This window comes from Phyllobates terribilis, unplaced genomic scaffold (genome assembly GCF_046119375.1).
Source record: "Phyllobates terribilis strain yellow unplaced genomic scaffold, ASM4611937v1 Scaffold_12__6_contigs__length_324123572, whole genome shotgun sequence".
Classification (NCBI taxonomy): Eukaryota; Metazoa; Chordata; class Amphibia; order Anura; family Dendrobatidae; genus Phyllobates; species Phyllobates terribilis.
This window is the reverse complement of record NW_027362772.1, coordinates 67,484,862-67,497,126: the sequence shown is the minus strand read 5'-3', so window position 1 is coordinate 67,497,126 and position 12,265 is coordinate 67,484,862. Positions and strand designations below refer to the sequence as shown.

The following is a 12,265-nucleotide window of genomic DNA, read 5'->3' as shown; positions in this document are numbered from 1 at the left end:
CTGGCAAAAACTGATAGGAACTGATGTAACTTAGTCCTGAAAAAGGACTGCAATTACAATTAGTCTTTACTCCCAATCTATCTATTTAAGAGCACAGACCTGCCTGATAAAAGTCGTATGAAATGATGTAACCTAGTCCTTAAAAGGACTGCAATCACAACTATTCCCTACTCCCAAGCTATCTGTAGATTTGTGCGAAAATTGGCTTGAGATTAACAAGGTATAGCGCACATGTAGCACCCTGAGGATTCGGCTGCTACAGGGGTATTGCACCTCAAGCCAGAGGTGTGGTATTCCACTCCCGGGTAAGGATGGAGTGTGGAACTGAGCTCAGTTAGCTGCATACACTACATACATCCCATTTCCGAGGGACAGACCGATGGTACTCCCACTAGGTATATGTGCAGGTACGACAGTGTCTGTTCCTGGCTGGAGTGGGAGGGGGGTGGAACATCCCAGTAGTGTAGGGGCAGATAGGGGGAGCAGTCTGGGTAATGCTAGGAGCTCATTGGGTGCTGGTCACCTGAGCTCACACATAGAGGGAGTATATAAGGTGGGAACCATCTTAGATCAGGGTCAGTCTTCTGTAGAGAGTGAGTGAGTCCTGAGAGAGGTCCAGGAGCGCCTGCAGAGAGAGAGGAGAAGAGAAGGACCCAGAGGGGGAGAAGAAGGAACCCCAAGATCCCAGAATAAGGACAGAAGGGTGAAGGGTTGGCACGCAAGGGAACCGGATCCCAAATTAGTGGAGGAGAGAAACAACCCTCAGCTAAGAACCGGAGGCTGCGTCATTATATGTGGAGCAGCCCCTCACTAAGTCCACTAAGAAGGCACACCAGGCATAGGGTCAGGGAACCCCGAAGAGGTGCACCCACCAAGAGGCCCGAGGGAGCCGGATATAAGTGGACCCCTGGTGAGAAAGGCCAGTAGAGAGGACAGTCAGAAAGGGAGCTCAGGACCACGCTCCAGAATTGCTTGGGGGTTGGCCGAGTCCAGGACCTGGTGGACGCAGCACGGCTCGGGCGGTCACTTAAGGCCAGAGTGACCACAAGAACAGCAGTAAGTAAAAACCCTGAACTGCACAGCCTGACTCTGAGTCTTCTTACCATCCACACTGCACCACCACTACCACCATCCTCTACACCTGACCCCCTGAGGCTATACCCCTCCCGTTGGGGGTTATACTACCCGAAGCTGCACACATACCACCAGCCTCAGCGGACCCTGCTGCAGCGGCGGCCGTATTGACCGCAAATCAACGGGTGGCGTAGTCGACACTAAGAACTAATAACATCTGTAAAGACTGCCACACACTGAGCTTGACACCCTGGGCACGGACCGGGTCACCGCCACTCGGAGACTACAACCCCCATCTGATCCGGCTCCGGGTATTCCCCAAACAACACTGGCCCAGGGGGCGCGTCACACACAGCAACAGCGGTGCCGTCTAACACGCAGCTTCAGCAGTGAGAAAATGGTGGCGACGGGGAAAATGGCTGGGTCTTATAGGGCAAGGACATGTGACATACACTGCCAATGACACATGCCCTTGCTTGTGTGAAAAAAAGCACTTCGCTCCGTGTGTGCGCTGCTGATAGGCTGACAGATTGCACCTCCCCACTGTAAATGCGGGAAAGAGAAAAAAAAATGGAGATCTTCATTATTCCTGCAGAGATCCATCCCCTGCCCCTCCCCCCGCCCCGCTGTACACTCAAACTGCGTATTAACATTAATTTTCATCATTACTGAGAAAAAATCCAGTTATGATTTTGGTGCACGAACAGTTATCAAACATAACCTCGAACAGCCGAATTTTTCTCAAATCGTTCGTGTTCGCCGAACGGCTCGAACACCGCCCAAAACAGCTCGAATTTGAGATTGGCGAACAGTTCGAGTCGAACAACGCTCATCTCTACTCTTGAATGCTCCATGGTAATTGGCATAAAATCATTGTTGATCTATGCTAGACTAAAGGTATATGTGTGCTCCTGATGTGATGTCGATTTCTCATGTGAGAACATATGATTGGGCATGTTGAAATCCAGCATGTCCAATCTTTCTTTTTTCCAAAATGTATGAAAAAATACAAGGTTGTCAGCCAATCCCACAGTAATTTGCACGTACTCATTTAGTCTTTTGTATTCCAACGCTTTCTTTGAAAGTTAAATTCCCGCCCTGGTTTACAGCAAAAGGTGGCAGAAGTGAGTCCAACTATTACGCCACTCCATATATTTTATTTAAAGGGAACTTGATATTTGATTCATGGTGCGTGAATCATGGGCAGCATGAATCAGAGATCGGCTCAGTCATTCCAGCCAGATACGTTTTACGCTGAAAGGCTGCGGTATTTGAGAGAAAACATACATTTAAGAGCTGGCTGGAGACCATACTCCTTGAGTGACTAGTCCAAGAGTCAGGTCTCTGGCAACTTCTCTCCGCCCCGTTTGTATGACTGACTGGTCTCTCCCTGTACATACACATATAGCGGGAGTCTGCCACTTATGGGAAGCAGGAGGGGACAACTCTCCTGCAACTTTTGAAAACAACCAAACTGGATCTTGAGTTATGATGTGTCTTGAGCCTGTGTTTTGTGGTCTGCTTCTCTGTCCACCGAGCCGCAGCAGTGTTTGTTGTCCACCGAGCCACAGTTGTGTTCCTTCGGCTGTTTAGCTTCTGTTACCCTAAAAAGACTGTAGAAAGGATAACAGGTGTTTTCATATGTCTGCCCTATCACCTTTCGGGTGCGGCTTTATGTAGCTTCCCTCTGCTGGTATTTCCTGCTAATGTTTGTCTCATTTGGCTGTCCAGCCATACTGCTGTAGTTTAAAGCAGTCAGTGAAGGACCAGCTAGGGTTTATCTCTCTGCTGTTTTTGTTCTTTATCCAGCACATATCTTCTGTTTCTTGTTAGGAAGTAGGGGGTTTATTTTGTAACAGTATTTATTTAATCCTTTGTTTGTTTTACTCACTCTGGGATCTTTTTCTATTTCAGCACACTTTCCTTTCTGTAGGTAATTTGCACTCTGCTCTGCCCTTCGGTTCCTTAGGAGGAACGTGGAACTCTCAACGGCCTTTCAGGCAGCATACGTCCGAGTTGCCACGGTCTAGTCCCTGGTTAGGGCTATCTCACCTCACGCAGTAACCACTAGGGACTGCGGGTCAGGATCTCTAGTCTGTACCGGAACCGGCAGGGTCAGTTGGAGTTTTTTAGTGAGTTAACCTATCTTCCCGAGTGAGTTACTACACTGTCATAACATGCTGCCCATGATTCAAGTAGCATAAGTCAGATATTAGGTTCTCCTTAAATTATACGCACTGAGTAATGTAAACCTTGATAATGACAGGTACATCTTTGAAGCAGGGTGCAATACTATAAATATGAGTACACACTTACCTTTCCCACTCCTTCGCCAACATTTTCTGTAGAGAAAGAAACTTCCAAAAATACTTGATGCAGCAACCAAGACAAGGGCAGGTCCAATTATAAATTCTCTTATGGTCCAAGTCTTATTAGTTAGGAGCTCTAGACAGAAAAGGGATACAATTATTTTAATTAGAAAAAATAAATTATAAATATTATTTGCATAGTGTAAATTAATTAAAAGTCTTTTCCTCTTTTAGAAAAGTTTTCTCCATTTCCGTTTCATGTAACGTAAAAATTAAATCAGACAGTCCTCACTCTTGCCGGGTCCAGCACCAGCTCTAAACCTTTGCCTTTAATCTAAGTGTTTTGATTAGTGGTGGCAACATGTCAGCAGTTGACATTACCACTGCAGACAATAACTGAGCTCAGCAGCTACACATCGGCGAAGCTACTGAGCTCAGTCGCTGCAGCTAATCACAGCTGTCGACATGACTTCATCGCTATAATCAAAGCACTGAGATCGAAGCAGCGGTAAAGAGCCAACGCTGGACCCAGGGAGGGTGAGTACTATATGATTCTGTTATTTTATATGGCAGGAAACATTTTGGGTCCGTGGTCTGGTACTTGAGGTCAAAGAGCGTCAAGAGCAAAAGGGATAACACACGAAGAGTCACGACAAACCCTAGTTCCGGCAACAAGATCAGGGAATCAGACCCTTTTAAAATACTAAATATTGATGAAAGAGGATGCACAGGATTAGAAAAGCATGATTAGTTTTCTAATCTCCTTTTTTATCCACTGTTAGTTTGTGGTATTGCAGCTTTGCTTCATTTAATTCAATTGAGCTGAGTTGCAAAACCAGACCCAACCTTTGCACAGATGTGGTGCTGTTTTAGAAAGTGAGCAGCCATACTTTTCTAACCTTATACAAGCTCATTACCCAACTAGTCTTACCTAATCCTCATTCAAAACATTATAGAGTAAAAAACACTCTATAAACGTACCTGCAGTCACATTCACATATACAGAGTCAGTAGCTGTGCGGAGAGTCACCGGGTTCCTCGCTGCACACGTGTACAGTCCTTGGTTTTCAATCATAGTATTATTAATTTTAAATTTGTTGTTCTCTTCCTTTAAAACTGTTCCATTGACTTTCCATTGATATTCAGGAGGTGGGACAGAATCAGCAGAACATGACAATGTGATGGGAGAACCAAGGGTCACAAATACTGGGCCTTCTATGTGTACCATATCCGGACCATCTACAAAATAAAGGAGGACTGGATCAAATAAGTAATGTAAAGTTATTCATAAACTTTACATGTCGTCAAGGATAACCAGATCATGAGCAAGTGTACATTGGAAATAAAGTCTATGATGACCACACCAGTACAACTGGTGGCGAAAGGTTGAATTTGATGGACCTAGGTCTTTTTTCAATCTATGTAGCTATGTAACTTTGTAACTATTCTGGTTACTCACAGGCCACAGTCACTGTGTACGGATCACTAGTACTGGTACTGACAAGGTTCTGAGCTTCACACTGGTATTGTCCTGAATCTTTTCGCCTAATACTTGAGAAGGTGAGAGCCTTGTTATCTCCAGATGATTTGGTTTTAGAGGTGAAGTTAGTACCATTCTTCATCCACCTTATCACCATAGCCTGTGTAGAGTCACAAGTTAGGGTGAATCTGTCATTTTCCTTGGATTGAAAAGTAGACGGTATAATTTTGGGTTGAGTGATTGGTTCTGTGAATAGAAGAACATCGGAGAAGTGATTAATATGTGCCGGTGGTTACTAGATGCTCTAGTCGAAATTGACATTTCCCATTGAAATCATGCATCAAGTTAATACTTCCTAAAGAGTTATAGGGTCTTGATGTTCGATGAGTAGTGGGTAATGATGAGTGCATCTTTTGAAATTCAAATTACTTAGTTTCGCTGAATTTGATCAGGAAGTTTACAGAGAATAGAAAGTGTTCCAGAGCCACCAATTGCCCTGAGTAGTCATGAGAATCAGTTCCCTCCGCATTTCCTAAATCTACTCTGAGGGTTCATCCTCCATCCATACTGAACACAAGCAGGCTCGTATATATCATAATGTTTGATGTAATTTGAGGATATCAATAAGGAGTAATTGAATAAACCTAGAATCAAACTGTAGTTGTAAGTGATTGGCTCCAAATTCATCTCTGAATGAGTTTGTCTTCTACTAAAGCTTTGCAGTGCTATTGAATCAGAGGTCCATTATTGGTAAGTAACTGGGCCCATTAGAAGATCGACTGGACTAGTTAGATCATTTAAGATCCCCCCTGCATGAATCTATATAAACATTAAAGTTTTCATCCTTTTTAATAGAAATGGTTGGATCAAGATAATGTAAAAAGGACCATCGGTGGTCTGTATTGTATGGTCTCCAAAAACTTCCTAAGTAGATACAGAAAGCTTATGCTCTACCTCCTCCTTTCTCCCTTTAGGAGGATTGGAAGACCTCAGGAGGTCAGAGATGTAATACCACTGAATACTGTAGTCCACATTTCATTTCTCCAGTGCAATCGACAATGTGAGTTTATAACATATGGAAAGATTGGAAGAGTAAGTGATACTCACCATAGACGGTAAGAGACACAGTCACTGTTTCTAGAGAGCTACTTGTCCGTATCTTCACTGTATAATTCCCCTCATCTGTGATATTAAGATCTTTTATCTGTAATGATCCATTACTGAATGCCCTAAAGCCAACATTATTCAAAGGTTCAGGAGTTGATATGGGACTACCACCTGGTGAATATGCCAGGATCTGATACTGAGGATCTGCTTTTGGTCCTTTATACCAGATGAAACTTACAACTGTCTGAGTAATCCCAGTAACACTCAGGGTAACAGATCCATTAACAACCGGATACTGAGGGATCGGCTGGATACTGATCTGTCCACTGGTCACATCCATCATGAGGACGAGAACTAAAAGAAAAAGCATTGTGACTTCAAGCATTGGTCATAATACAAACATTATAATTTGTAGACAAGCCATAAATGTTAATTTAGGGATCAAAAGATTTATACAACCGGGCTGGTGCTCTATGTAAAAGCCATGCATGCTCCTCTGGGAAATTAAATATGCAAATTGTCTCTTCAGAGAGGAAGAAGACTAGAACTCTAGTGCCACCTATTGGAAGCAGTGATCCTTATAGGTCTCCTAACACTGACATCCCAGGCTTGGCTTGTCACTCTCCACAAGGAGAAATATTACCCCTTAGAGTGTAGTCCACAACCTTTCAAATCAGATCTCATACTTTGCACTGATGAAGGGCAATACCCTGAAACACCGTGTTTGCAAATTGAGAATCTGGTTTGGCTTTTATTCTAAGTGATATTGAAAGGATCGTTTAAGAGTCGATATTGACTTTTAGGAGTGATACTTCCAATTGTTGGCACTAGAGTTCTAGTCCTCCTCCTTTCTGAAGAGACAAATTGCATATTTAATTTCCCAGAAGAGCATGCATGACTTATAAGTCGCCGCACTCTGACATGCCAGGCTTGGCTTGTCACTCTCCACAAGGAGAAATGTTACCACTTAATAACCACTTAGTGACCGGACCAATTTTTTGAAATCTGACCAGTGTCACTTTATGTAGTAATAACTCTGGAACGCTACAACATATCCCATTGATTTTGAGATTGTTTTTTTGTGACACATGATACTTTATAATAATGGTAAATTTAGGTTGATATGTTTTGCGTTCATTTATAAAAATATCAGAAATTTGACAAAAATGTTTTAAAAATTGCAATTTTCAAACTTTGAATGATTATCCCTTTATTCCCAATAGTCATACCACACAAAAACATTAATAAATAACATTTCCCTCATGTCTGCTTTACATCAGCACCATTTATAAAGTGTTGTTTTATTTTGTTAGCATTTTAGAAGATTTAAAAATGTAGCAGTCATTTTTCATTTTTTTCAAGGAAATTTACAAAACTTATTTTTATAGGGACCTGTTCAGTTTTCAAGTGACTTTGGGGGTCCTATATGTTGGAAACCACCCAAAAGTGATAATATTTTAAAAACTGCACCCCTCAATGTATTTAAAATTGCTTTTAGGTAGTTCATTAACCCTTCTGGTTCTTTTCAGGAAGTAATGGAAAGTGGCATGACAAGAATGAAAAAGTTTATTTTTACCACCTAAATTTTGATAACTTCTGTACAGTCCGCTATAACCGCCAGACTCTAAGGCCATTATTTGGCCATGAATTGCCAAGGCAAACATCATGACCACACAATCAAGATCTCAGGGTACTAGTGAGGGTAAAGAGGGAGCCCCCACACTCTGTTAACTATTTAGATCCTGTAGTCACTTTTGACAGTAGAATCTAAAGGGTTAAAAGTCCATGGTCGGCGCCAACACTGATCGTGGCTGATGCAGAAAGTTGTCAGCTATGGTTTACAGGTGACAGTTACAGGATTGTCACTTGTCGGGGAACGCTAGTCTCTTATATCGCAGGTCAGTAAAAAGACGTGTAGTGGTCACTAAGGGTTGAAACCCCAGTCCAAAGCCTCTCACCTAGGCAAATCAGATCTCAAACTTTGCACTGATGAGTGGCAACAACCTGAAACACCATATCTGCAAATTGCGATTCTGGTTTGGCTTTTATTCTAAGTGATATTGAAAGGCTCGTTAAAAAGTCAATATTGAGTTTTAGGATCGCTACTTCCAATAGGTGGCACTAGAGTTCTAGTCCTCCTCCTTTCTGAAGAGACAATTTGCTTATGCAATGCATAGGGAAAAATACATGATGATTCCACATGTAACTCATGTAGAAAAATCTGTCATATATTTGCAGTGAAATTTGCGTCAGAAGCCCAAGATGAATATGTCACTGATTTTCAATTTAAACTGTCACAGGATGGCATACCCTAACGGAATTAATCCTAGTCTAGCTACCCACAGTGGTTTCCACTCAGAAACAATCCAATAAGTGACGTGGAGTCATCTGGATGTTTATTTGGAAGTTGACACTCTTTATCTGAGCGCTCTATCCATGGATCTGACTGACGCAGTCTCGATCTGGATGCTACATTACATGATTAATTAAGAATAATGATTAAGATGTTGCACTGTGAACCTTTGACACATGAGCTAAGTAGAGATTGTAGTCTTGATCACATCTTCTCATTGCCAATTGATCAAATCGATGTCCCTTAAATGGACAGATACACAGTAACTCTGCTGATGATAAGTTTATACTATAATGTGTTTTTTCATCCTTCTTATCACAGGGTCTTTTAGAAATTAAATCAATGCAAAAATTGAATTAAAAAGTTACATTATATTTATGTAAAATCAGACATCACTCTTTATCAAGTTATCACCTACTCTTAGGATAGGTGATAACTTGCTAAATGCTCAAGGTCTCATCCCAGGAAAGAGGCTTTATAGTGCATCATCTGAATGGAACACTGTTCAAGGATTCTGGCCACCACTCCACTCATTGTGGGCTGCCAGACATAGATGAGAACTGTGACATCTAAGTTCTGTATATTACCTTCTCTGACAAAATATGCTACTAAGTTTTATGTATTAGTCTATATAGAAGCTCCTATAGATACAATATGTTAGGTAGAAATGTTCTGTACAAGAAGGATATGTTGTGTACAATAAAGGACATAATTAAGTAGAGTAGACTCTAAAACCTCTAAGAAAGGGCAGCTCATGTTTGGCAGACCCAGAAATTTTCTGGAATTGCACATTTACATGACAATTATGTAATACATTCAATGTAATTGTGCTACGTATATTGAGAAAATGGTCTAATCAGATATGATTAAATAAATGGCACTGGTAGAGTATCCTGATCTACTCCTCAAAGGTCACCTCTTCAGGTCGTGTTCGATAGGTATGGCCGGAGAGTACACAGACAACACACTTAAGTGTCAGGGCGATATGGCATTGTTTCACAGAAGGTCAAAAAGTCACGGTCTCTTGGAGTACTCTCAAATCATCCGCCTGGATGCCTGAACTTCTGTAGTGTGAATTTGTGCAAGACATATTTTATTAAGCATTACAGATTAGCAGATTATTATAACTCTAAAAACATTTAAAGGGTTTTTACCAAGATATGAAGTTATCCCCTAAACATTGTATCTTTGGAGGTCTGCCTGCAGGGATCCCAGCAATAACAAGGACAGGGCTCTGAAGATTTCTGGTAGAGTGAAGCAAAGGATAGCATTCTCACCTTTACTCCATTCATTCTCAATGGAAGTATCTAATACAGACGCGTGCTACGTTTGGCTATTTCTGACACTCCCGTTAAGAGTGAATGGTTATAGAGGTGCACATGCTCAACCTCAGATATTCGGAGTCCCGTTCTTGGGATTAGGCAAGGGTCACACAACAGTATTTTCTTTCATCCTAGAAAATTGGTCTGATTATGCTAATCACACTCTGATCCGAGTGTGAACATAACTTTCTCAAAACAAGCCCTAACACCTGGGAGGGCAACACTTCTTTCCCCTCGAAGAAGCAAGGCGAAACGTGCGTTGGGGTGCAGTACTCTCGCATGTGGATGCCATCAGCATTCCTGCTTTAGTTAAAACTAATTTTATACCATATCTATTGTTTTTTTGGATCCACTTCAGGCATCTTTGCTTGAAATTCTGCTTAGGATTGTTACTATAGCCAGTTGGTGGTCATTACCTTATATATTGCCTACAAAGGGTTTTGTTACTGCGTATCCTCTTGGCATGAGACACCTTATCTTATTTTATTGTGCATTATGATGATTATGTTATACAGATATTTTTTTGCATAAAATACTTTCTTCCACACATCTTGATTCAAGAGGACATTTTTCTTGGGTTAATATGTTGCATCTGATCACAGCTCACAGTGTGATCCAAATTTCTTGGATGAGAAGAGGATGGGACAAAACATTTCTTCATCTTCTCCATTCTGTCAGTTTGTGACTGCACTAAGATGTCATCAAAGTGCAATCCGATTTTTTTCCACATACTCATTGACTTGCATTGCCGAGAGCGATCCGAAAAAAAATCGAACATGTGCATGACCCCATATAATAACATTGGTCTGATCCGGTGTTTTTTTGGATCGCACTCAGACTGAAAATACGATCATCTGCATGAGCCCTTACTAAACGTATGACTACTGGGATAGAGTATAACCTCATATCTTAGTACAAATCCTATAAGATGTTCTGCCAATCTGGAGTAACTTTCTACAATATAGTTGGTCACAGTGCCAACCAGAAATTGCTTGACTGTGCTTTAACGCAGTAGAGCACATTGTTCCACTCTTAGTATTTGTAGCAGGCAGGTCGGATTACTACTTGTAGCAAAGGTACATTGCCAACGTCAGACCATAAATGCAGCATTGTATGTATCTTACCTGTTAGTACAAATCCCCTCATTGGCGATGACAGATTGTTAGAGACGGTCGTTGTAGATCTTTCTTGGAATCGGGAAGTTGCATCTGATGGACAAACAGCAGCACTCTCTATTATAAGTCCAGTTAAGCTGTGAACACGTCATTTGTTTTAGCCTATCATAACATAACGTTGACATAAAGGGGGGATGTTCTAATGCGAGGATATTTTAAAGTCGGTTTTCCTCGTTATTTCCAGCAGATTTTTAAGTCTCATACTTGTTTCCAAAAGTTGGCTCATTATTAGATATAACGTTTCTGTCTACAATTGATATTCTACTGTTTACTCCATCCCAATACTGTAATTTATAACAAAAGCCACATTTATAAATCTGGCATTAACCTTTTTTGCATAACCAACCATACTTAGATCAAATCCATTTATTAAAAGTGGATAGAACGGCGCAGAATAGCAAAAAGATGCTCAAAAATTACGTGCGCCAAAATTTGAAAACTTTGAAAAAATTCCACAAAAATTTGACACGTACTCCAACGACATTAGTGATATGTTGTTAGGATTTGCCAATGTCTGGTGGGGATCTGATCAGTGAGACCCCTACCAATCCGTAGAAGTCAATGTCTGCAGCGTCAGACCATCATTCAGACATTCGCGAACATGTCCTATCCATGTTTTTTCACAGATAGAACTTGCATCCGTTATAATCTATGGGGGTGTTCACATGCCGATTGTCCAGATAGAAAAAAACACAGAGACATCTGAAATTTGAATCAGAATCATCAATTTAAATCCATGGGTCTGTGAAAATAACAGCACTTCAATAAACCCATATATCATCCGATTGCGGTTTTTACTGTTTAATGGGTATTAAATGTTTTGGGGGTTTTTTTCATATGAGAAAAACTAAAGCAAAGCTAATGGCAAAAATGGTCAACACAGACCAAAAATAGATGAAAATCTGATTCAACACAAAGATTGGTCTATATGAGTGTTATTGGATATAGACAATATTGGACATATTGTTGAAAGCCTGCCATATAGGTAATCATTACACAGGTATGCAAAAATGTGGGTCTATGAACATTTTTTCAAATCCAATGACTAATTCTTATGTTTCAAATGGAAGATTAGAAGTATAATAGCACCAAACCCACAAGGTTAATTATTTTCTTGATATCAGCAGTTACTTGCGATCTTTTATGGTGCTGCATATGCTGTAGCTCAAATCAGACATACAGTTAGGTCCATATATATTTGGACAGAGACAACATTTTTCTAATTTTGGTTCTAGACATTACCACAATGAATTTTAAATAAAACAATTCAGATGCAGTTGAAGTTCAGACTTTCAGCTTTCATTTGAGGGTATCCACATTAAAACTGGATGAAGGGTTTAGGAGTTTCATCTCCTTAACATGTGCCACCCTGTTTTTAAAGGGACCAAAAGTAATTGGACAGATTAAATAATTGTAAATAAAATGTTCATTTCTAGTACTTGGAT

At 40.8% G+C, this 12,265-nt stretch overlaps 1 protein-coding gene across 1 annotated transcript in view; it reads right to left on the bottom strand.

The window, feature by feature from the left end:
• Nucleotides 1-10,852, bottom strand: part of LOC141172089 (cell adhesion molecule CEACAM8-like) — a 69,123-nt gene extending 58,271 nt beyond the window's left edge. The window contains exons 1-5 of the mRNA XM_073655930.1: nucleotides 10,770-10,852; nucleotides 5,971-6,324; nucleotides 4,843-5,109; nucleotides 4,365-4,622; nucleotides 3,391-3,519 (exon numbers count right to left, since the gene is read on the bottom strand). Coding sequence (XP_073512031.1) covers nucleotides 3,391-3,519; nucleotides 4,365-4,622; nucleotides 4,843-5,109; nucleotides 5,971-6,324; nucleotides 10,770-10,791 — 1,030 coding nt within the window. The 5' untranslated portion in view covers nucleotides 10,792-10,852. The remainder of the gene's footprint in view (nucleotides 1-3,390; nucleotides 3,520-4,364; nucleotides 4,623-4,842; nucleotides 5,110-5,970; nucleotides 6,325-10,769) is intronic.
• Nucleotides 10,853-12,265: the final 1,413 nt, after the last annotated feature.